Source organism: Mauremys reevesii, linkage group 8 (genome assembly GCF_016161935.1).
Source record: "Mauremys reevesii isolate NIE-2019 linkage group 8, ASM1616193v1, whole genome shotgun sequence".
Lineage (NCBI taxonomy): Eukaryota > Metazoa > Chordata > Testudines > Geoemydidae > Mauremys > Mauremys reevesii.
This window is the reverse complement of record NC_052630.1, coordinates 79,227,724-79,253,789: the sequence shown is the minus strand read 5'-3', so window position 1 is coordinate 79,253,789 and position 26,066 is coordinate 79,227,724. Positions and strand designations below refer to the sequence as shown.

Below are 26,066 nucleotides of genomic sequence, written 5' to 3'. Positions count from 1 at the left end.
GGAACAATTTGAACAGTGGGGGTGCTGAGAGCCATTGAACCAAACTGTAAACCCTGAATATGATGGAAATCACTTCAAGCCCCCACACCCCTAGTTCCAGCACCTAAGGGTACCAGTGCTATCTGGGGGAGGGGGGTGTAACCTGTTTGCCTCCCCCCACCCCATTGTGCCCTGATTTCCCCAGCCCCTCGCTGCAGGGATGGACCCTTCCCCCCCCTTCACTCCAAGGACTGACCCCCTGCCATGCCCCGATGTGCCATGATGGGGCAGGCGGGCATGCTCCTCCCAGCCCAGTTCTGCAGCAGCAGATGAGTCCCGACAGATAGGGGAGCAAGTAACGGGGGAGGGGGGATGAAGGACAGGTGGGGAAGTGGCAGGACCTCAGAGGAAGAGGCAGGGCCTTGGGGAAAGGGGTGGGGCAGGGGTGTTCAGGTTTCAGGGATTAGAAAGATGGCAACCCTACTTTTAAACACTGGCTGTTACTTAAAATTAGCTATTAAATCCATATTTAGAGACATAAGTGGCCTGATCTGTGGACCACAACTCCCATTTGATCAATGGCAGCTATAGGGACTCAACCCCTGAAAGTAGGTCCACTTTTATCTATGTACTCAAGTTTGAGAACTTTAGCCTAACTGACTTTCAGAAAGTCTGGAGGCTATAGGCTACACTTAGCGCTTCGGCAGCGCTTTGAAGCGCTAAGTGTAGTCAAAGCACCAGCGCTGGGAGAGAGCTCTCCCAGCGCTGTCCGTACTCCACCGCCCTGTGGGGAATAACGTACAGCGCTGGGAGCCGCGCTCCCAGCGCTGGGGCTTTGACCACACTGGGGCTTTGCTGCGCCGCAATTTGCAGCGCTGGAGAGGGTGTGTTTTCACACCCTGCTGCAGTGCTGCAAATTTGCACGTGTAGCCAAGGGCCGGTTACACTTGCAAATTTGCAGCGCTGCAGCAGGGTGTGAAAACACACCCTCTCCAGCGCTGCAAATTGCGGCGCTGCAAAGCGCCAGTGTGGTCAAAGCCCCAGCGCTGTAGTTAGTCCCCACAGGGAGGTGGAGTACGGACAGCGCTGGCGCTTTGACTACACTTAGCACTTCAAAGCACTGCCGTGGCAGCGCTTTGAAGTGCGTGAGGCCTCCTCTGAGGTTTGAAAAACAATGACACGTTATATTACATAAAATAGTTTCAGCCAAATGGAGATAAATCAACAGTAGAAAAAGGGTTTGAAAGCAGCGTTCAATCAGCAAAGATACATATATATTTGCTAAAGTGAAAGGTGATGGTAAAATGCCCTCAAGCAGAGCACGTGCATGCATACTCAGCAGCTTTCAGACTCTGTCTTTATCAAGAACTATTTTGCACAATGGCGACTTTGCTGAAAGTTTGTTTGGTTTTTTTTTTGTTTTGTTTTGTTTTCTCCACCCCTTCCTAGAATCCCACTGTAGAAGAATGTAAGCAAAACTGAGTTGATTGTTTTGGTTACTTCCTTTTCCTGGAATTTACTTCCTATCCTAGTACCCTATAATCTCCCTGTCCATAGGCAAAACAGTTTAGCCAGTAATTACTGCTGCTGTGGTGTGGCTTAAGTGAAACATATTTACCAAATTATTCTCCAACTAAAAATAACAATTTGTTGTTTATGCAACATGTCACATCCTATAATGGTTAACACCAAACTAATCCATATGAGCAAATCTCAAATTTGTTTCCCCAGCGTGTATAAATTGTCAGAAAGTGGTGGGGGAAGGGATTTTAATAGTGGGAAATTATATAAATGAGAGAGTAATTTGAGCTTGGAATTTTTTTGGTTTGTTGTTAGTGAGTTATATTGCCTGCAATTTAGTTATATTTGGATATTAATGTATTTTAAGTTACATGAGTGTATGCAAATATATATGTATGTAAATAAATAAAATGCATTATGTATACAAATAGGACTGTTCTCTGTAGTCTTTTTCTTGGCCTTTCCCAGTTTACCTTGTCATGAATTATCCTGACACTGCTCTCTTGGAAGACAGACAACAGGATTTGACCAATATAAAACAGTGGATTTTGCAAAGTGGGGAGAGTTAATCTCTCCGATTCAGAGAGGATATGCCTCTGTGGAGCTCAAAAGCTTGTCTCTTTCATCAACAGAAGTCGGTCCAATAAACAATATTTACTCACCCACTTTGCCTCCCACCTTAGCTATAGCACATTTTAACGCACCATCTGAACGGGTGAAATCTCGATGATCTCTGAGAGGTGATGGGGGTGAAACTGAAACAAAGTCCACCTGTGACCCTCCAAACAACCAGATTCTCCAGTCAGGATTGCGTATAACCCTTATTCTCCGCGAACGCATCTTCCTGGCCCCAGTCCTGCTGAGGAGGATCCCAGGGCGGATCCCCCATCACCCTCTGCCCCGATCGCCCGCGGTGGATCCCAGGGCAGATCCCGGAGAGGCGGGGCGGGCTGTGCGGGCCCCTTTAAGGCCCGTGTGTCCCAGCGCCTCAGGGCAGGAGGCGGTAACGCGGGCGGCGCCCAAGCCCTGACGCCGCGCGCTCCGCCCAATCGGCTGCCGGGTTCCTCACAGCCGGGCCGCGGCAGGCGGCGCCCGACGCCTCCCCCAGGAAAGGCCGCGGCTGCTGGTGTCGGGGCTGACTCGCCCCCCCGCCCGGGGATGAACATCATGGATTTCAATGTGAAGAAGTTCGCTGCCGATGCGGGCACCTTCCTGAGCCGCGCCGTGCAGGTACCGGCGGGAGCCAGCCGAGTCCGGCGGCCGCGGGTCGGGCCCGGGCCCGGGCAGCGCCTGTGGCGGCGGCGCTGGAGGCTGCGGCCTGGTGCTGGGTGGCCGCCGTGGGGCCCGGCGGCTGGGGCGTTGGTCCGCGCTCGGTCGGAGCCGGGCCCTAGGCCCGTCCCCGCCTGCCGGGGCGGCCATTGGCGGCGGGGTGTGTCACAGGCCGGCCCGGGCCGCTGTAACCCGGGCTGGGCGCCCCGTGCCTGCTGGGGGGCGGGCATGGCCCCGGGGCGGGGGCGCTGGCGGCGTCTGAGCCGGGCTGGGAGCTCGGACCGGGGAGCCCCGAGCTGGGGGAGGGGGTGTGAGGCGACGGCGCCTCTTGTCTCGCCTGCCCGGTAGTACAACAAGCCGCGGCGGATGCCAGTTCTCCAGCAGAGCCGGTGCAGTCCGCTCCGGTTACAGCTCGAGGCGCCAGCTCCTCCGCCTCAGGTGTGAGCCCCTTCTCCTCCCCTGTGTTCACACGGCGCCCTTCGGGCTACCGCGGCTTGCGAAGGGGAGACGGGAAACTCAGCCCCCAGGCATGGGCGGGGAGGCGAGGAGGAGTTCGGATGCTATGGGCATGGGGCAGGGCATGCACAGTAAATACTCTGCCTAGACAGAGCAGCTGGGGCTCACAGTGTGTGGTACAATGTATCGACACAGGATCTGTTAACCGTGTGGGGGTCTGAAATGTGAAGCTAGATTCCCATCAGTGAGTTAAAAAAAAAAAGGTCAGCTGAAGCAAATGAACATGGGTGATGTACCTTAAGCAGCTGGCCTGGCACATGAACCTGTCTGTACACCTTTTTTTAACCATTCAGTCTCTTGCTAAGGAGATGATGGTGGATTTTGATATTAAGTCAAAAAAAACTGTCTCTTAGCAGTCTTCTGTCTCCAAACTACTCTTACACAGTGTCCTTAGCATTAAAAAAGTGAAACTGGCTCCTGTTCCTTAGTCTGGGGAAGGGTGGGGGAGGTATATGCCTCTGATCTTGACTCCCAAGGAGAATGTAGCAACTCATTTTGGTGGTGTCAGAATATTTTTAGTGAGTCACAATCAGGTTTTGGACTTGCTTAAAATGTTATGATGCAAAAAAGGACACGAATATCTGGTCAGAATCTAGCCATGAGCCTGAGAAAATAGTACTGTTCTAATCTTCACATTATAGAAGGAACCATGTGGATCAGTGGGATGGTTTGTAGAGGTGAGAAAGAAACATAACAGAAGACCCAGCTTAGAGAACAATCAGTGCCATTAAAACAATCTTAAAGCTGGTGCAGCTGCTTTGTGGGCTGAACCTTTGTGGGCTTTCTAGCACATTTTTCTCTTTTTTTCTATCCTCTTCCAGGTCTTTGGGGTGTCTCCATACTTCCCAGACTTTTTTTTACATCCCCTTGATTATGTAGTGATTTACTCTGTCTTTCCTCAGTGGATGGGGGGGAAAGAGGCACAGTTTTCCTTGCATTGTAAGATCTTGTGATGTAAATCTTGTGACCTTTTACTATCTTGATTCCTTTTTTGCATGTAAATCAATTTAACGCTTAAGCCTACTGTAGATCTTTTGCCATCTACCCTGGGTTAAAGTAGGGGTAAGCTGCACTGCTGAGAGTCATGGCTTACAACCAGTGCACTGCCATCTACATTGTTGGTTTTCATCAGTGTAGCTACATCAAAGGTTAAAACATTAATGTAGACAAAGCCTCAGCGGAAATGTACAAGTGTGTGTTGCTACATCAACTGCTGCCCAAAGAATACAATAAGCTCACTACAAAAAAGCAGATTCTTGTTGCCTATGTCACACTGCTTGTATGTTGCATACCACTACTTCCCCCCACCCCATCTGTTCTCTCTAGATTTTGAATTCTATAAGCCACTATCTATGTAGGGACTGCAAATACAGTGCTATATTCCTTCTCTGTGTGGCAGCAAATAACTAGCACTGATTTGTGTTTAAACTCTTCCTGTGCTCTTAACATTCAGATGGCTTGGTAGTATGGAGTATAAGCAGCCATAGAAATTGTCTCTAAATGTAAAACATCTTTATTTCAAAACAAGGTTTACAAACACAATGTGAAGCAATATAATATAGTTGTAGGAAAATAACTTCTAAGTGCTTGCTCTAGCTTTGTGTTCCTGAGGAAGTTGCTGGAGGTGCATAACAAGAGGGTGCATAACATTTTCAAGAGTACCCAAGCCCTATTCAGTTGGGTGCTTTTGAAAATTGTACCTTGCATTTATATTCAGTGGAGGCTGTTTCATCTTAAGCAGATGTAGTTGCCCAGTGCTCATCTTCCCTGTCACTGCCCACTCCACTCCCAAGCTGTTGTTCTGTGGATTGACTTAGCGGTAAGCTGTTGCCTCCATAGATGCTTAGAAGGAGGTTGTCTCTCTTTGGGTGGGGAGGACCCTTAAAGGGACAACTTCATAGAAGTGAAGCTTCCTAATTGTCATCACCCTTGTAAAAACAGGTTCTGCTTGCTGGGAACAAAAGGAAGTTTTTGTGGGGTGAAAGAGTTCTTTCTCATTCTCATCTTGATTGTCATTTATGGAGCAAGAAAGAAGGTGTCTAGCTGTCCCTGGTCTTTGGGGAAAATGGAATCTCAAACTAACCTGAGCAACAACGGTGGGGAAGATTCCAGATATCCTTCTCCTAACCAGCTCCCACAACTAATATGCTCTCTATCAAAAGCCAGGCAAGAATGGGTCCGTCTTCCCCGCCTCCTGCGGCCATAGAGCAGAAGCTGTACCTCTTTTGTGTGGCCTCTGTTGGAGTTGGGTGAGGTGGTAGTGGCTGTGTTTCAGGAACTCACTAATATGGCCTTTTGCCTCTGAACAGCTCTAACACCAAGATATGCAGAAGGGTAGATTGAGTTGTTCCCATTTGGAAAAAGCCAGTTTTTCCCTTAAATAAATTGTCCATATAAAAAACAAGCTGTTTTTGTTGTTTGGTTTAATAGTAGGCTACTGGACTAGATCCCACACTGATATGATCCAATATGGTAATGCCTATGTTACTGTATCCTAGAAAGCAGTCTAATTTTCTACTCTGAACAGAGCTGTACAAAAAATCTAATCTTATCTTTTATTAAAATGTAACAGCATCTGCCTTTTTTGGAGCAGCCGTGTGCTAGCTATCCCTTAAAAGTTAAAGGCAAATCTTCAGGGTGCAGGACACTGCCTCCTTTACCTTTTTCAGTTTTGAATATTAAATACATATTTCATGAAGAGGATATGAAACAAAGCCATTTCCAATTTAGAGTTTAAGGTAGCTTTCACCACTTTGGGGAGAACTAGAGTGGCAGCAGTATGGCATTGACTTTGGGGAACATCAATACGACAATCATTTCTGTCTAAAAATGTTACTACATTGCAAATAACATTCAAAATTAATGTACTTAAGTCTTTTCTCTCAGTTGAAACTGTACTTGAAACCACTTTGTGTATATGTAAGGTGAATAGTAAAATTGTCCAATCAGCTTCTCTGTTACTTGGAAGGCTGATACAGACATCATTAGGACAATAGAAAAGCTCTTCATTTGTAAGAGGAATGCCTTAGAGGATGCTGTATCAAAAATGACAGTGTAACTTATTGAAATTAGTTAACCCTAAAAAGTAAACTGTGGTGACTATCACTTAGCACCATAACTTGTGTGATGACTTGTAAATGCACTTTCCCTACCTCAGGAGCTTCCAGTCTAACACAACAGAACTAGAAGTGTCTTAATGTCTATAAAACTTCAGTTTCTGTACCCTAAACTTCTTTACACTAAAGGTTATGAACTAGAAAGAGAAACTAACCAATCTTATTCCAGTTTGAGTGTGACGAAAAAGTAAACACAAATGATAAAGAAACTGAGTTTAATTATTTAAAACATGGCAGTATTTTATTTGTTTAAATACTAATATATCCATATGTTCTATGCACCCTTGACCATAATTAAAAATACAGCAAAATGGGTAGCGAAACATAATTAATGTACAGCACCCACCATGCAGCAATTAGAAACTCAAATATCCTTTCTCCAGCAATTCCCCACTTTAAGTTCCCCTCTCTCAGATGCTGCTGTGGTGGTGGCAGGTTGACTTTGCAGGATGCCCTTCAGATATTTGGGTTCTTACAGATCAGGGAGAGGGAACTTCTATGTTGGGAAGTGTCCCTTATGGAGAATGCCTAGCCATCAATGTCTTCTTTCTTATGCTAGTGGGCGCTTAATCTTGAGTGGTTTTGATGCTTTGTGGTATGGCAGTCTCTCCCGTTGGTTCTCTGCCATTCTGGACTTTATTGGTCAAAACCAATATTGTAAACTGGAAACCTACAGACAGCCACTGAGAATCGTGGCAAGATATCCCAACTACCAAGCGGACAGCTGCATTCTTCACTAGCCTCAGTTTCTGGAAACTTTTAAAATGTTGCCCCACAGAATGCATTGGAGTAGTTTTATCTTGAGGTGACAAAGGCATGGATGACAGTTGTGAGGTCTTTATACAAAATGAATGGTTGCAGCCTCCTAGCTTTATGTAAATAATAAAAGCTGAGCAAGCCACATCTTCTGGTATCAGCTGGGAGTCTAAACGGACCCCTGTATTGTGAATCTGACAAACAAATGGTGGAGATGCACACTCCCTTAAACAAGCCAAGATTCTTGCAGTCTCTTCGGGTTGCTTCTTCCAGCCAGGTAATTTCACCTCAACCTTATTTGGATTAGTTTTAGCCAGTTAGCTCTGCATCAGTCTCACCGAGATACTAAGGTCAGTATAAACTGTACTTTTGATGGCATAGCTAATCTAGGCTAATAAACTCTATCAGCAAAAGCCTAGCTTCCATACTAGGGCTGCTTTGCCAGCACAGGTATGTTGGTCACAAATCACACCCAGATCTACATAGCTATGCTGGCAACAGTTTGTAGTGTAGACTTGGCCTTGGTTATGAACTAAGAGCTACATGTTTTATAAGCAAACCTTAATGTTTTTATAAACTTGCCAGCACAGGTATGTTGGTCACAAATCACACCCAGATCTACATAGCTATGCTGGCAACAGTTTGTAGTGTAGACTTGGCCTTGGTTATGAACTAAGAGCTACATGTTTTATAAGCAAACCTTAATGTTTTTATAAACTTCTGTCTGCTTGTTGGATGAGGATCTGTTTTTGAAGTAATTCAATAAGGAACTGTCTTGATTGGCAAGTTTAGGGTCTCCCTCTATATTCCAATTTTCACCATTAAAAGGAACAGTGCATGCTGTTACTCTTCCTATTAACTCCTTATTCTTTTGCTATCTGCCTTGTTATTTCTGTTGTGGAAAACATGGTTTAATCAAACATTCATTTTAGCAAACATAAAGCAACATAAGTTTTGAAATTTTGTATAAACATTAGAAAACGGAACAATATTAATATGCCTATAAAATAAGACCACAGACGACGTTTGTGCAGTTCCTTGCATTGATGTGGAGCCCCAGTGAAGCAGAACATATGTCCAGTCTTGAAAAGGAGGCACTACCAAGTTACCTTTTTTCACTCTGCATAATGGAAACAGAAACGAGATTGTCCAAGCTGATTCCTTTTCCAGTTAGTTTCACTCTTGGTTATCGGGTGCGGTTTACTGCAGAGAATGTTGAGGTTACTACAAATGAAGCTTTGCAGTCAGAATACAGTAACTCCTCGCTTAATGTTGTCGTTATGTTCCTGAAAAGTGTGACTTTAAGCAAAACAATGTTAAGTGACTCCAATTTCCCCATAAGAATGAATGTAAATAGTGGGGGTTAGGTTCCAGGGAAATTTTTTTCACCAGACAAAGAACTATATATGATATAGATATACACCCAGTATATGTTTTCAACAATTTAATACTGTTCACAGCTATGATGATTGTGAAGCTTGGTTGAGGTGGTGAAGTTAGAGGGTGGAAGAGGGAGGGATATTTCCCAGGGAATGCCTTGCTGCTAAATGATGAACTAACTCTGGGCTGAGCCCTCGAGGGTTAACACATTGTTGTTAATGTAGCTTCTGATCAAGGCAGCACGAACAGGAGGGAGAGGAGACAGCATAGCAGACAGAGAGACACATACCTTGTGTGTGGGGGAGAGAGATGCACACTGCCGCTTTAAGTAAGATGACCCACTCTTAAGTGTATTTTCTTTTTAAGTGGATCAGGAAGTTGAGACAGCAGCTGCTGCCCCAAGCTCTCTGTCTCCCTCAGTGTCCCCTCCCTGCTCTATGTGGAGAAGGGCTAAGAGGGGGGAGGGAGACACCCTGACATTATCCCTTCCTTCCCCCGCACAGCAAGCAGGAGTCTCTGGGAACAGCTCCAAGGCAGAGAGCAGGAGCAGCACATGGCAGTGGGGGGAGGGACAGCTGAACTGCCAATTGATAGCCTGCTGGATGGCTGCAGCACAGGGAATTTAGGAGAACGGGGTGCTGATAGGGGGGCTTCTGGTCCACCTTGGTTCCAAGTTCCCACCAGCTAGCTGCAATGGGCTGCTTTTCCTGCAAGCAGTGGACAAAGCAGGTGGCTGCCAAACCATGACGTTGGAAGGGAGTATTGCACAATTTTAAACGAGCATGTTTCCTAATTGATCAGCAACAAAACAACGTTAACCGGGACAACTGTAAGTGAGGAGTTACTGTACTTTTAGTCTGCTTATGTTAAATTGTAAACTTGCTAGGGATTTAATTGTCTAGCCAGGTTTCCTTCCCCGAAAATGCCCAGCCTGAACGGGGTTGTCAGATGAGTACATAATCTAACGTTGGAGATGGAGATGAAAAACGCTAAATTTGTTCAGGGGTTAGAACAAGACCCAGACCCACTAGTGTGCAACTTACTTTAACTGGAAGACTAAGACTAAAACTCAACTTAAAATGGCTGCTGGGACTTAAATATCTGCTTGTGATGGGGACCAGGTTTGCAAGTGAGGACAGAGGTGTAGTAATAAAGCTGTTTGGGAAAGCATTCCTGTCTCTGGATCCAGACAAAGATGCTGTGTGCTCTTTTATGAGCACGAAATTTCCCCATGTTAAAACTAAAATCTTACTATGGTGACTTAAACACCAATTGAAACAAATAGTATGTTTTAATTTATTTCAGTAAGAATTTGAAATCCCAGACTATGAACTTGCAAACTCAAATGCACATTTGCTAGCTTTCAAAGGCATCTTCATTTCATTTCAAACTATTTTTTTGTGATATTATTAGGGCTTAGTTGCTGAAGACTGAGTAAAGTCAGTCTTCAAAAAGCTTATACATAAAATAAAACATAATTAGATCAAGGCTAACATTACACGCGGCTGTTTGTGCTGACCAGACTAGTATTGCTAATCTAGCTTTCTTTAACCAATAGTTTACCGAAGAAAAACTTGGTCAAGCAGAGAAGACTGAACTGGATGCTCATTTGGAGAACCTCCTCAGCAAAGCAGAATGTACTAAACTGTGGACAGAAAAAATTATGAAACAGACAGAGGTTTTATTGCAGCCAAACCCAAGTAAGAAACATGTTGGGTTTTTCATCGATACTTTAGTGCTAACTATCTTGTCTATTTGCATGCGTATGTATATTTGGCAGAGTCACTGCTGTATGTTTATACACACTGCAGTTCACTGTTCCTATTTAAAACTTCTCTTACATGTACAAGATGTACAATGCTTTTTTGATCTGCAACAAATTAGCTCTTAATTCCAATTCAAAGACTTGACTACATAAAACAGCAACTGGAATCTATAGCAGAACAATGACTGCGTGTGGGTTGTCTCAAAACATCTTGAGATCTGACAGGATCAGGGCCTATGAGAGAATTCCTCCTAGCCCAAAGGAAAACAAAATGCTAGGGAAGATATGTTGATTATTTAATAGGTGTCACTCTTCCCTCAGTCTGTATTGTGTTGCTTCTCCACCATTGTATTAGGGGCATGATGCTGCTTGATATTTTTCTTTGAGAATAGGAACTGGGGTTCTGATCACTTGTCATATTACCTTTAGTGACTCTTTACAAAAAAAAGAGTTTTGATTAGACTTTGGCAAATTATGCCAGCATAATTCTGAGTTTTGTAACAAATCTGATCTGGCCATGCAAATTGCCCTTCTGGTTTGTTTTTCACAAATATTTAAGTGGTGGTTTACTGGGGAAAGGTTCACAAAACATCAGCGTATTTGTGGAAACCAAAACTGCTTGTATTCTTATTCAGTTGGAAAATAAACAAGATCATGATCCTTAGCTGATAGGTCGCACACAAGCAACAGAGCTCAAATGGCAAATATTGGCAGTAAATCCTTAAAGTGAATAAATTCACATAATCTGCTCACAGAATAAGGCTAAATTCATCAACTAAGCTTCTCATTGCAAACTGTTGGCTTAACTCCAAGTTGTAAACCTAATATCCTGGCCAATTTCTAGCTTGAATTATTTTCTTGAATTATATTCTATCTCAATTCTCACTACAGATTCAGTTGGTTATAATCTTCAGTTCCTCTTCTAGGTTTTTTTATTAGTGGGTCATATGATTCTCATTTAATATGTATTAAAATGTATAAACTGTTTTTAATGTCTTTTGGGTGGGTTGATGTAAATCACAGGGTTGTCTTTTTATTAAATCCTCATTTAATCATCAAGCAGGAAACCTTGATTTAAATACTTACTTTACATTTGTATTCTTAAGAAAGATTTAGTTATTTTCCTAAAGACATTTACATTCTCCTTGGTTGGTAACCATTAAAAGATGGATTTTTTTTTATCAATTAAATATAGCCTTTACACTAAACTTGGTGCTTTTTCCTAACCAGAGGAAATATTTTCTATAGACATTTAAGCAACTATATATCTTCGCATATATTTATTCATCATCTTAATATATTTCATTTTTAAGTTAAAATATTGACTAGTGCCTTAATTTGCTAGACTAATTTTTACTCATTTACGTTGAGCTATATTTGGATAGAAATTGTGCATTTTTAATTGAATTCCAAACCAATTTTAAAACTGTTTTATCTAACAACAACAAAAAATCTTAAATGTGCTGGACAAAGTTTTATCAAACCTGTTTTCATTTGACACTGGCCTAACAAACTAAGTGTTATCTGTAGTTATTGAATTGATTGTGTATGGTCACTGTTCTTCAAAACTTCAGTACTACTAGATCTCATCTGCACACACCTCATTTTTATTTAGAGATTGGAGAGAAAACAAACTTTCCTTCCCCTCCACCACCCCACAATTTTCAGTTGGCTTCTCAACTCTGTATTAACTAGTCATTGAATTGAACTAATTGAATAAATTAAAAAGAAAATATTCTGTCTGCACCTACGAAAGTGGCTACTGCCATCAAAAGCTGGCTTAGCACTTTAACAGACTCTGGTTCCAGGTGCTCAGCCAGTGGCTTCCACCAGTTCAGTGACTCTATAAAAATTTCACAGCAGAAGTGGTATACTGCTTCAATATTTTTGCTTACAATTATTTAAATTAATAGATTATACTGAGTTTAGGCCTTAATATATTTGAAATTACGGCAACCTACACTGTTTCTTTCCTTTTTTTTTTAGAGTGCATTAAATAAACCAAATCTTTTTTATTTAAAAGGTTGATTTTTTTTTTATCCACCCTGCTTAGGGTTCTGTCTTAATGCACAGTACCATGTACAATTTATAGCAAGAACCCCGCAACTTTATGATTCAGTCTGCAACTGCTGCTGATAAAGTACTAGAAAAGCTGTGTCAAAGTCTCTGTTCATCTGGAAGCTGTTCTACACGCTTGGGTTAACTCTTCAATGTGATAGGCATAACATAGACTTTACTCTCTTTAATTGCATGAGAAATACCCCGATCTGAACAAAAATACAGCTTGACTGCATTTCCCTGCCTTGCCACTCCAGAGCATTCTTTGGGCTAGGGTCAGAGTTCTCTGTGGGTTTCCATGTTCCTCCTGCAGTGCATGGCTTGTTTTCCTAACCGTGGAGCACTTTAACCTTGATTGGTCCTGCAGCTGTACCTGCTACAAAAACATCTCAATCTTTTCCCTTCTCCTGCCGAAAACTTCCTGTGTGGCTGAGAGTCTTCCCTGACCCCCACAGACTCAGAGGTTTCAAAGGTTAGCGTCACCACGTTGGTTTCTGTTCAGCTGTTCCAAATCCCAGCTCACTTCTGAGGAGTTAGGAGAACCAGTTTTCCCCCAACTTCAGCCCACCTCCTTAACATACCAGCTGTGTGGTCCGAGTACAGTCACTAAGGATAACTGCTTTCCGTTTTCCCTAGCTTGGTGGGTACACAAGCACTGTCAGCCCATGGGGGATTCCGTTTTTACACAGAGGTATTCAGTGATACAGCAATTTTCACAACTTCATAGTACCTACTAGAAATCATAAATTGTAGGCTGTTCACATCTTCACAGTATTCCATGGGAAGCTGGACTTAAACTCTGTTGCAAGATACTTGGATTCTGTGACATTCTGCTGTGGCAAACTGGAAATCCTGTAAGATTCTCTTCAGTTAAAAGATGGGTGTTTTTGATTAATTCAGCATGAAATTGAGTGTTACAACTGGAACTGTTCAGATTTAAAAAAATAATCAATTTTATGGTGTTCCACACTTAGTTTGATATGCCAGTTAGGTTCTAGAAAGCAACTATGCTTGAATACAAATCAGAGTTAAAGCTGAGTGTTTTGGCAGCTGCATAAAGAGGTGAGTGGGGCTCATGGTATCCAGGAGGGAGTAAGGCAGTTTAGGATTGTGGAACAAGCACATTAGCTGCATACGTCTACTAAACTGAGCAGCAGTGAAATAGTTGACAATATTGATGCAAACTATCCTCTTTGGGTTTCAGTCTTTACCTGTTGAGGTGAGTGTATCAGTTCCTGCCTCTCAGAGCTGTTGTTTCAAACTGTTTATATGCTTAGACCTCCAACTTGCTTCACATCTTCAAAGTTTTCCTGACATCCCAAAAAATAGAAATAACTCTCAAGTGACTGGTGTTGAAATCATGGAGCACACTTGTTGCAAGATGTGGATTCCAGAGTAAATTCTGCAGCAGCTGGATACACAGGCCTTGAATAAAAATATAATTAAAAGCCAAATTCTATTAAACCTGCATATTATAGTTCCATTACATGAATAGAATGGCCTATAACAAAAATGCTAGCTCCATTCTCTTCTTTGGGGAAGAGGAGGGGTAGATGCTGCAGAGAGTTAAGTTCTTTGCTTCCTGCAGCTAGAGGATGGTTGCAGGGAATTTGACCTCTGTAGATGAACGGCTGATAAACTAATGGTATTGGAAAAGATGTGACTGCCCAAGCTGAGTAACTTTCCCTCCCCTTTTGCCCTCCTCCCCCCCTCCCCTCCCCCTCCTCCTTGAAATAGTAGGGAGTCAGGGGAGGGTTTGAGTGTATTTGGCAACAAGTCACATTAATCACAGTTGGTAGCTGGAACTAATGTTCCCCTACTCTAAAAGTAAGCAACGCTTCCTTACTTTCCCTTCCATTGAGTTGCTGGAGGAGGTGTGTGGTCACAATGCTTGGAAATGAGACAGGTCTCACATAACTCCTTCACCAGTGGTTAACCTCACTCTGATGCTGACGGACGGAATGTGGGGCCCTTACTCCACAGGCTGGCCTCTTTCCCCTTGTCCTTAGTATGGAACTGCTGCTAGGAGCAGAGAACCAGTAATGCTTCAGGTTCCCCTTCTGAGCTCAGTTGGGCCATCTAGTTGCAGGGTTGCTATGGGAAGTTGAAGCTGAGTGGTCACCCTGGCTTCACTTTAAGTCTAGGATTCAAGTCTAGTTTCCAATGCAGTATCTGATCTCTCTTCATCAGCAAACTTAAGGGCCTGAAACACGTGTCTAACCACTTAAAATCTGAACTCTGAGGTTCACTCAGACTGTAAATAATAAAATTACAGTGCTTTGAGCCTCTGTCCTGCAATAATACAGGAAATAAAGTTAAACACTTACATAATTTGGGTTTCTGGTTTTAAAAGGGAAAATAAACAGCCTATAAAATGTCTCACTAAACGTTTAAAGAGAAATCTGAGTCATTAACTACAGGCTGGGTGTAAATAATGAATGGATGGCAATATCTCAATTATGCTGGCAAAACCTTATTTTCAGCTCTCTGAATTGTATTCAGTTTTGATCTAATCTGAAAATACTCAGTTCAGATCAGCTATCCATCTTCAGCTTTGAGTGTCACACCTTAATCTGCCTTCTCTAAAACAGAAGATTAAGCTCCTTTAATGCTTTCTGCATAAATGCTTTATTTGATACCTTTAAGACATTTATATCTTCTCTCCACAATCCAAGCACAGCCATTTTTTCCTATGAGTAATGGAACTAAAAGCTCTGCTATAGAAGAATGCTGGATTCTAAGTAGTATTAATGGATATGTAAACATGGTGAATGGATTTGTTTATGTTACAGTTAAAGGGTACAAGCAATCACTAATTGGTGCTATACAATAGTCCTTACCCCAAAATGCTAATCTATCTTACCAGAAACTTGTGGCAGATGTATATGACAAGTGCACAGGGGCAGCTCTAGGAATTTGGCTGCCCCAAGCACGCTGGTCCCGCGGCTCCGGGGGGACCTCTTGCAGATGTGCCTGCGGATGGTCCGCTGGTCCCGCGGCTCCGATGGAGCATCCACAGTCATGCCTGCGGGAGGTCCACTGGAGCCGTGGGACCAGCGGACCCTCCGCAGTCATGCCTGCGGGAGGTCCGCTGGTCCCGCGGCTCCGGTGGACCTCCTGCAGGCATGACTGTGGAAGGTCCGCCGGAGCCGCCTGCCGCCCTCCCGGCAAAATGCCGCCCCAAGCGTGCGCTTGGCGCACTGGGGTCTAGAGCCGGCCCTGCAAGTGCATGGCTGTTTCAGTGGTAAGCATAAGTGCTCTTTTATGAAATAAGAGATGGGCCAAAGTTACAAAACTCAGATCGTGACTCTAGTCAAGTCAAAGTTTGAGGTGTATTCACATCCCAGGCTCCGTGTCAAACCGATCTCTAGCACGTTAAAGAGATTGAAATATTAAAGAAGTGAAAGCTGAAGAGAGCATAACTTGTGTGGCTTCTAGACTTCAAGTGTCTTTTTAAAAAAAAAAAAAATCCTTCATACTCAACAGATTTACTCCCTACATGTAGTCATATCTACTGCTGACTCGAGAGGCAGACTTTTTACTAAGTGTTCATGGAAACAGACATCAGTGTGGCTATAGGGAAGAAGGCTGTGTTCTGTTCCTGGTGAATTCAGAACTGCTTACCGAGGCCATGTCTATCTTAGAGAGCCAACAGTGGCACAGCTGTACTTAAACAGATGTGCCGCTGTAAGATCTCCCATGTAGTAGCTCTATGCTGATGGAAGAGCTCTCCCATCGATATAATTAAACCACCCCCATCAAGCAGTAATAGCTAGGTCTGCAGGAGAGCGTCTCCCACCAACATAATGCTGTCGACACCAGTGCTTCTGTTGGTGTAATTTGTCATTCAGGGGTGCTGGGATTTTGTTTGTTTTTTCACACCCCTGAGGAACATAAGTTACACTGACACAAGTGCTAGGCTATGTCTACACTAGCTTACAGATGAAATCAGTCGAAACTGCAACTGCATTTAATGACCATGGTTGTGGCTCGAGTGTTACTGGGGGATAATGTGGCCTGCACAACCTCTAATACCGGTGATGTGTAAGAAGGTATGAATTTGCTTTATTACAAGAGCCTATATTGAATTTTCATGGCTAATATTAGAAATACTTGTAAACAGAGCAGATGGAGATTTAGACTAACATATCACTATTGGTGACAATTACTTTATCCAATTTCCTCAATTACCTAATACTTCGATATTCTGTGAATGAATTAGTAAGTTGCTTTTCTATGAGTGAACATTTTTTTAAATACTGCTTTGATTTACAGTAATTGCACTTCAAATTAGCAAATAACACTTTTTTTAGATGCTAGAATAGAAGAATTTGTCTACGAGAAGCTGGACCGCAAAGCACCAAGTCGTATGAATAACCCAGAACTACTAGGCCAGTATATGATTGATGCAGGGAATGAGTTTGGCCCAGGAACAGCATACGGTAAGTTTTGAGCCAAGGAGATGACTCAAATTTTAAAAAAAGACTGCACAAACTTATGTATTCAATGTACGTCTTTGAGAATATTAAATCTCTGAAGCCTTAATCCAAAATGAAGATGAGGGTAGCATTAGTTATACCTGCTGTTGGAACCCTAACTCTACCTCCCTAGGGGGTGTGTAACTTTACTACCTGAACTGATAGCCCACATTTTGTTTCCCTATGAATGTCTAGTCACAAGGGAAAAATGCAGTTCCTTTCTTTTGAATATGGTGATTTATTTGAAAAAAATGAAACGTGTACTGTGTGCAGAGTAGAAATTGCTGTTGGAAACAACTAAATTCTTGTTTAAAATCTGAGTGCAGTTTCATAGTTGAGTCTCTTTTTTTAAACTACAGTATATACTCGTTCATAAGCCACTTCTTAGTAAAAAAGGGAAGCACCAGAGAAGGGGGTTGGCTTATGAATGGGTATAGAGAGGGAGAGGTGGGACACAGCCCCTTCTCCTCCCCCCCCCCCCAACAGAGGGAGCACGGAGGGGCAGCACAGCCAGCAGAGACAGAAGGGAAGAGGTGGGGCCAGAGTCTCCGCTTCTGGTCGCGTTGCTCTCCCCCTAGTCTCCGAAACAGCTGCAGCTCTGGGGCTGGCAGGCTGCAGCCGTGCCTCTCAACCCCACCCCCCCAGAGTAGGCTGTGGCCGTGCTGCCCAGCCCAGCCCGCTAGAACGTGCTGTGGCCACGATGCCTGGTCTGGCCCGCGGGAGCAGGCTGTGACCGCGCTGCCCAGCCTGCCGGAGTAGCTCCAGCCAGGTCAGAGATCCTCCCCTAGCCCTCACCAGATAAAGTGGGAAGTGATGGGATTGGAGGAGAGTGGGGGTCCCAGGCTAGGGGTGGGGTCATGTGCAGAGTGGTCACAGGGGTTACTCCCCTGACTCTCGGCTTCTCTCCACCACCCCCCCCCCACCCCCCCAAAAAAATTTCCCCACCAGTTGCTGTCCCGGCCCGTCAGGGTTAGCAGCTGGCGCACTGGGATGCTTTGTTTATTTAGGTTTACCTCCGTGCCTGCGGATGCTCGAGGTAAACAAACCATCTCAGCCCACCAGCAACTTATCCTGCTGGCCCTGGAGCCAAAGTTTGCTGACCCCTGATAGGGTCATCTTATGAACAGATTATAAAAAATTTCCATTTTTACTTATCTGTCTTGTGGGGAGGGCAGGGGGGCTTATAAATGAACTGGCTTATTATTGAGTATATACGGTACTTCCTACAAGGGATTATTAGAGTTAGAGTAGACTTGGTCATGGATACTCTTACTCCCTCAAAAAACCTACTCCTCTATAATGGCATCTCTGGCATTTTCCAGGAAAATTTTAGAGACTGGGGTCTTAACATGAAGTCCAGTTCTCATATTCGCTTAAACTTACCCATCAGGTTAATATAGGTAACAGTTAAAATTAACCAACTGTTAATGTATAGGTATATTGTTGCCAAAATACATATATTACAAAGCCTGATAGCTTTCATTTCAGAACTCAAGGCAGCTCAGCAAGTAAATAAAAAAAACCTTGTTTTGTGATATGAATTTCCATGAGGAATTTAATCAAAGATCTTTGCATCTGGAAGTAATAGGATTTTCTGTTAAAGCAGAAGATAACCTACTCTTTTTGTTGGAAGCATCCAAGTATAGATTTTCTCACAAAGTGTATGGGTATAACTTCAGTAATGGCAACCTTTATGATCAGAGAAGCTACAAGACAGTTGGACAGCCAGCCACTGATGTTTTCAAGCATTAACCAGGCCTGAAGCTTGCTAGTCTTTATTTAAAACAAACTAAATGAAACTCAACTTATTCAGACCAATGTGTGTGTAACTTCTTATAAGTATGCAGCCATTGCAACTTCTTTAATTCATTCTAGGATGCAAAAATAAATAAGTTACACTATTAGCTTGCAATGACACCATTTAAATGATGCTTAATATGTTGAACAAGAATGAATTTTGGTAGGAAATTGGTATCGATCAGTACTTGCACTGAAAACAAAACAGTAAAATGTGTGATCATTGGAAGCATCCAATCATGGTGTCTGTCTGAAGGTGTTTTCCTAACACTGTTCTTCAGAATCAAATTTACTAACATTTTGTATTAAAGTACAAATCCTATCTGTGTCTTCAAAAGTAGACCTTTTAGAGTTTACATTAAATGCAAAAAGCATTCTCAACAGTTAATGTTTTTCTATTTAGCAAAAACCTCAGATGGTTGAATCAAACTGTCAAAAGGGGGAAATTGCTTCTGGATTAATGCTAACAATTGGAACTTTCATTAGCAAATGCGAAATGGAATTGCCATAGGTACTACCACTACCACAATGCTGTAACTATTCAGATAGATTAAGATCTAACACTGAATGTTTGTTCCTTCAGAACTTCCAGTTAGTGACTCTCATTAAAACAGCCTTGATTTTGACTTGTCCTTTAAAAGCTATCTGTTTAGCATTTGGTAATTCTTCAAAATGTTGGCCTAAATTCTTGTGCTTGTAGAAATTTGCATAACCACCTACAGGGATCACTGTTTAACAACCATCTCTTATCCTTTGCAGGAAATGCACTAATTAAATGTGGAGAAACACAAAAGCGAATTGGAACAGCAGATAGAGAACTAATTCAAACATCTGCTATAAACTTCCTCACTCCTCTAAGAAATTTTATAGACGGAGATTATAAAACAATTACTGTAAGTTGACAAATGTATTTTAAATGTTTATCTTTAGAACTATTTACAAGTGTTTAAGTAAAGGGATAGATAGTCACATGAAGTTTTCTTTAAAACTCCTAATAAGGAAAAAGCAGTTGAGACTTGACTTTTCTATTAAGTAATATGCCTGCTGTGTTTTTAGAGAAGGGGGGAGAGGAAGAAAAGTCGGGTTCAAGAACCATTTTCTTGAATATGCCACTTTTAACTCCTATCCAAGATAGGACACTTACTAAATAATCTGGATCTAATTCTGCATCTAATTACGCCTGCAGTTTCAGTTTTAGGAGGCAACCTGTATGCAGTATGTTACAAATATCACTCACTTATTACTGTAGATTATCTTTAGTAGTAGTACAAGCCCACAACTTATTTCATGATCCTCTTAAACTAACTGATTTTCCTAAACTTCCAGAAAGAACGCAAACTATTGCAAAATAAAAGACTAGATTTGGATGCAGCAAAAACCAGACTGAAGAAGGCAAAAGTTGCAGAAGCTAGAGCTGCAGTAAGTAGAATAATCTTTTGTTTAATAATTAAAAAAAACAAACACAAGAATTTCACTAAGTCTCCCCATTTGGGTCTCAAATGTAAACAATTCTGGCCCTATACAAATTATAATTACCTGTACTAGAACCCAGACATTAATGTTACTACTTCAGCAAATATTTCTATGTCAAACCGAATAAGAAATGCCTAGGTGGAACCTAAGAGAAAATGGCACACTGCTGACTTTTTGTGTTCGGTTTCTTGACTTCTTTAAATTTAATACTATTTTTAAATGTAGGCATAGCAAATTTTTATGCTGCTCCTCTTCTGTCCTACATGAACTTTTGTCATAATGACAAGTCTTATGAACACAAACCATGTGACTTCTTAGTGCCCAACTTCTAATCACTAATACTTCAAAATGTGGAGGAACTTTTCACATTAATTTTTAAGGTGGGGTTTGCCAAACATTAAGAATTGCTCTTTTTTCGTTTACTAGAAGTGTGGGAGCATAAGTAGAACAGTTGGGGTAGTTGAGTTTCTGAAGGCTTAACCTTGCCCTATACTAAATTACTTTTTGCTTCAATATTCTTGTCTTTTTTTTTCCCTTTGGAATGGCTTGTCACACATTTTACATAATTTCAGGGAATTTTATCACCTCTTTTTACATATCGACAGCTCCAAGTCCTGTTACCTTAGCTATTAGGTTGCAAGGTCCAGTATAGCAGATAACCATTTTACCCAACATAAAAATCCCAGGAACAACCATTTCCAAAAGATTTAAGTGGCCTCATTAATCTTAGTTTACCTCAAGTTATGTTGTTATTTGCTTTTGTGCATTATTAAATTTTTGTTAATTGGGGGAGGGAATTAATCTGCTGACCTCATTCAGAGGCACAAATTACTTGCTGATCATTACTACAGGACTAGTAATAAATCTTTACAGAACAAGTATTTTTCTATCTATCGATGTTTCAGTGGTGGTAGATCATGAGACTTCCTACGTCTCAGGCTACATCCACATTGCAAATTAAGGTGTAATATCTGTATTAGCTTTAATTTAGCTAGCATGGGTAACAATAGCAGTGAAGATGTGGTGCACAGACTCTGGTGTGGGCTAGCAACCAGAATACATACCCACTCCCACTGAGAGGTGCACTTAAACTGAGGCAGCTAGCCTGCACTGAAGCTCATGCTATCACGTCTTCCGTGCTAAAGCTACCAGCGTCTTATAAAGTACACCTCAATTTGTGACATAATTAAAAGTATATCTACATTACCATCTTGCTTGCCTATATTTCAATTCCAAACCCGTTTAGTTGTTAACTCAAACTAACAACATTTTAATGCTTTTCTGCATCTTGAACACTGGGTTTCAAGTTTCCAGAGGGTATACACAAAAGGGCCTATAAAGCCTTACCTTGCAGTTGGTAGTGAATGTTCAGAGTAGGAGCCAGAAGATCAAGAGGGGATGAAGTGTGGAGGGATTGGTTCAGGTTCCCATGGATCATTCTTGATTTCTAAAAGAGGTTTGCCTGGATTGCTAGCTGTAGTGAGTGTCTGAGTCAGTAGCGCACACTTTCATTGACGGTTTTAATTCTCGTCTTTGTGATAGCCTCAGGTCTTGTTTTAAATGTTTTCTCTGTTCTATAAAAGAAAATGAAACAAATGCAGGTGGAGTAACATGTAACTTCAATCTTGTCATAAGTCATGCACTGTTATGTTCAATAGCTAAATGAAGTAGCCCAGAGCAATATTTAAAATGGCTGAATAAAACTACTTGAACTAAACCAGCAACTGTTTGGATTTCTAGGTATGCTTCACCACTTGCTCAGTTCAATCTTGCAGTGTTTAACTATTCTGTGTTCTGTAACATATTGTTCACCTGCAGTAATAACAGTGTAACCTGGTTTTGTCTCTATCTGTGCACTAAAGCAACTAAACACGTCTCAGCCTGAAGAAAATAACATTATGGTAAATGTCTCTTACATGCTCAACTTGCTGCATGTAAAATGGCTAAAGGTTTGTTGGCCTCCTGTGTTCATACATTCTTTTACAAAGTGTTTCCTCTTGCTATCCATCTCTAGTGGCCTTAATTGTCATATCAAATATTTGGAATGGAGAACTGAATCAATATTCCAATTTCTTGGAGTCCTTGCTTGAATAATACAAAAAAAGTACTAGATAAATGACTCATGGCTCTATATTTGTTAAATTGTCCCTGTCAGACTGCATGCAATACTATAGCCTTGTTTCCACAACTTTATTGATGTCAGAAAGCTTAATGTACCAACTTAATTTTTTTTACTATTGAAAAATTAAGTGCAGTTGTGGGAAAACAACTGAAATGCATTAGTTGACTTTCCCCGTAGTATTTTTTACAGGACCATTTCAGGGGGACTGCACCTCACACTGCTTTGCAGTGTCCTTGAGGGCACCCCAAACCAGTCAAAAGCATTACAGAGGACATGTCATAAAATAGTGTCATAAACACAAGTTAAATTTACCAGAGATTACCCATCATCTGGTGGGGCTGTACATGCTTTGGTTCAGTTTCATCTGCAGTCAGTGCAGGTTGACCTTTCATGCAGGTTTTTTTATTTTTTTTTTGAGGGGGGGGGTCGGGGAGGGATGTTTGTTTGCTCACCTCTTAAATCTGGTCCAAGCCAGTATATACAAGTGTCGTATTTCTATGGATTTGCATTAAATACCTCCTAATGATTCTAGATTTCACAGTAAACCCGCACAATGAGCCAGGAAAACAAACTCAGACATAACAGTTTTTATGAGCAACTTAATAGCATAGCATTTGATTAGACTCCAGATGTTATTAGGATGTTGAGATTATTTAATCCAATAATTCAAATATTTGTAGTTTCCATGCTATCATGATCTCCTATCTATCACAGTTGGAATAAACTTTGAATCTAAATATTTCAGGGACTCTTTCTTGTCTTTGATATCAAACTAATTGTACGAACAATTGAAACTCTGAATATGACAATGAAATTATTGGGCTAATTTAGAAATAACAATTGTAAGGTGCTTGTTGCAAAGATTTGCTGATTCTTTCTCAGTCTAGAAAATATTTAAACACTGTTTTTAGACCAGAGTGTTAGCACACTAGTCAAAACTACTTCTGTAGAACACGCACAATATTTTATGATGGTTCCTCCTTCTGGTGGTGTCCTCAGTCTGTACAGCACCTGGTACAATACGGCATTGATTTTCAGTGTGGCCTGTAACGCAAATAAACACTGAAGTGTTAAAGGTTCCATCATTGATGGACAGTGAATTGTTAAACCAAAGAATCTTACCTCTAGTTATAAAACTAATGAAGTCTTGGGTCATAATTGCATGTTTTAACCACAACTTTGACAGTGTCAGAGTAGCTTTCCAAAAAACTTCTAATTTCAATGTAATAAACTAAGGGAAAGCTGCATTGTGAAGAAGACTCCTGTTGTAGCTGTATTCAGTTTAATATTAAACTTATTGTGATGTCACAATAGCATTTTTAATCAATTGTCCAGTTTCCTGAAATTATCCAATTTATTGCAAGTCCTTGTGAAGGCAGGAACCAATAATGGAATTAAGATGGCAAGAGAAATCACTTGTCTCAATTTCACTGTTTTACATTTAACATAGTTTTTTCTAGTAGGCTCTTGTGAAGGGTGAGCATATCTTTCAGTTGATCAATATTTCAACCTTAATAAACCTTAAAGTATCCATAACTAAATTAAAAATCATTAATTTGTAACTTGCAATAAGTAATTTTAGGCTGTCTAGTTTGTATCCATTTTCCAAGTAGTTTAAATATTTTACATTGTAAGAGCTTCATGTTTTACAGACAGGTATTCCATTTTTACAGAATTTGGATTTCTATCACTTTTGCTCTGTAGAGTATCCACTTAAGGTTTTTGGTTTTTTTTATAATAGCTCCATAATATCACGTAATATAGTGCTATAGCAGGGGTAGACAACCTATGGCACGTTTGCCGAAGGCGGCATGCGAGCTGATTTTCAGTGGCACTCACACTGCCTGTGTCCTGGCCACTGGTCGGGCGGGCTCTGCATTTTAATTTAATTTTAAATGAAGCTCCTTAAACATTTTAAAAATGTTGTTTACTTTATAACTAAACCATTGTTGTATGTATATTATAGACTTCTAGAAACAGACCTTCTAAAAACATTAAAATGTATTACTGGCATGCGAAACCTTAACTTAGAGTGAATAAATGAAGACTCGGCACACCACTTCTGAAAGGTTAATCATAGAATCTCAGGGTTGGAAGGGACCTCACGAAGTCATCTAGTCCAACCCCCTGCTCAAAGCAGGACCAAACCCAACTAAATCATCCCAGCCAGGGCTTTGTCAAGCCTGACCTTAAAAACCTCTAAGGAAGGAGATTCCACCACCTCTCTAGGTAACCCATTCCAGGGGTTGCCGACCCCTGTGCTATATGTATGCAGTTTAAGCTGGAATTCTTTATTGTCTTTAAAGAATGCATTACATTTTCTTGACTGAACATAGTTCATAGCAAAGGCCTTCATAGCGGTGCAATGAGTCACAGTTATCCACTCTTTACATCATTTTTTTTTTTTTTGCGGGGGGGAGGAATTATTAAAGGATACACAAGTATGGCTTTACTGTGTTAAAACCATTCTCTGCTGTTCTAAATGTCTGTCTTAACTCTTAATGCTGACCAGATTTGGGCAGAGGAAGTGACAAAAGTAAGTAAACAGTTAAACTGCAGCATTATGAGACAATTACTTGTTTGGTACAGTGTAATAAAGGGTGTTCCATGTTCTTGTAGTTAAGACATTGCTGGCAGTCATTCTGCTGGTATTGCATCAGCTATTTAGCCCCTTACAGAGAATTTCAGATACCAATAGTGAAGTGAGATACATCATCAGGGTAGTGCTTAGGAATAAACTTGGAATTTGAAGAAATACTGTTTCTGGGTAACTACCGCCACCATGTGACATTCTTGTGGCAAGATATAATATGAAAAGACTGTAAGCTTGCAAATAACAAGACAGTAGGGCTTCTCTTACAAAAGTTAATTTCTTAGGACAGTATCTTATTGCAAACAAATCACAGTAACAAATTCCTTTGTAGATTGATTTTATTTTTTTTCTGGAAGGATTGTGTGGTAGCTCTCTGAGATGCCAATTAAGAGACAGACATTGAACTGTTGGCCTCCTAGTACTCAAATGGGGAACTGATACTGTGGAAGTAGCAAGCTCATCTGAAGGAGGGTGGAAAAAGGAGAAGCAGTGCTAGCCTTAGCACTCTTGGGTGGACCTGCAAAACAACTAATTGCCTGCAAATGTAATGGAATGCAAGACAAAAAACCATAGATTGGCAAGATGATATTTTGAGACTTCACTTGACTGACTAGAGGCTTCTGTATGCCTTCTGTTGGATTTTTAGTACACATACAGTGCTTTCATAAACACTATCAAACTGGTTCCCCTTTCTTACCCCTAGTTTTGCCATACGGAATGTCTACACTGCCTGCCGATCCAGTGGGGATCGATTTATCGCATCTAGTCTAGATGCCCTCTCCTGTCGACTCCTGTATTCCAGCACCGCAAGAGGCGCAGGCAGAGTCGATGGGTGAGTGGCAGCAGTCGATTCACCATGGTGAAGATGCCACAGTAAGTCGATCTAAGTACGTCGACTTCAGCTACATTATTGACATAGCTGAAGTTGCGTAACTTAGATCGATTCTTTCTCTCCCCCATCCCCCAAGTGTAGACCAGGGCTAAGAAGAAAAGTCTTAAGGCATCTGAGAGCTGGGAGTAGAACATCAGAGGTCATAGCCAAATCATGCTGTTCTATACTATTGAGCTACCATTCTGTGACGAGGTTATACAGGCTGCTACAAGCAGCTCTCTGGGGGAATCTGGAGACTAGTCATGGTGCAGTTGGCAGCAGCCTGAATGGCATTTCGTCACCCAACTAGCAGAGAAGTGGTCTAGAGAGCTGTGTTTGGAGTATCTAAAGAAAAATCCAGTGCCAACTTTT

The 26,066-nt window shown here is 41.7% G+C and overlaps 1 protein-coding gene and 1 long non-coding RNA gene across 4 annotated transcripts in view; one reads left to right on the top strand and one right to left on the bottom strand.

Annotated features, from left to right (window-relative positions):
• Positions 1-2,450: 2,450 nt before the first annotated feature.
• Positions 2,451-26,066, top strand: part of SH3GLB1 (SH3 domain containing GRB2 like, endophilin B1) — a 39,841-nt gene continuing 16,225 nt past the window's right edge. Inside the window, exons 1-7 of one of the 3 annotated variants that reach the window (XM_039484851.1) lie at positions 2,451-2,575; positions 2,614-2,730; positions 10,096-10,237; positions 16,674-16,802; positions 19,395-19,528; positions 19,962-20,054; positions 24,743-24,766. In XM_039484851.1, coding sequence (XP_039340785.1) covers positions 2,659-2,730; positions 10,096-10,237; positions 16,674-16,802; positions 19,395-19,528; positions 19,962-20,054; positions 24,743-24,766 — 594 coding nt within the window. In that variant the 5' untranslated portion in view covers positions 2,451-2,575; positions 2,614-2,658. Of the gene's footprint in view, positions 2,731-10,095; positions 10,238-16,673; positions 16,803-19,394; positions 19,529-19,961; positions 20,055-24,742; positions 24,767-26,066 lie in introns of all 3 variants that reach the window. The other 2 variants (XM_039484850.1, XM_039484852.1) reach the window with 2 other exon arrangements.
• The window catches only part of LOC120370336, a 33,504-nt gene continuing 19,855 nt past the window's right edge, over positions 12,418-26,066 (bottom strand). Inside the window, exons 2-4 of the long non-coding RNA XR_005583708.1 lie at positions 23,190-23,274; positions 21,456-21,682; positions 12,418-13,785 (exon numbers count right to left, since the gene is read on the bottom strand). This is a non-coding gene — a long non-coding RNA (uncharacterized LOC120370336). The remainder of the gene's footprint in view (positions 13,786-21,455; positions 21,683-23,189; positions 23,275-26,066) is intronic.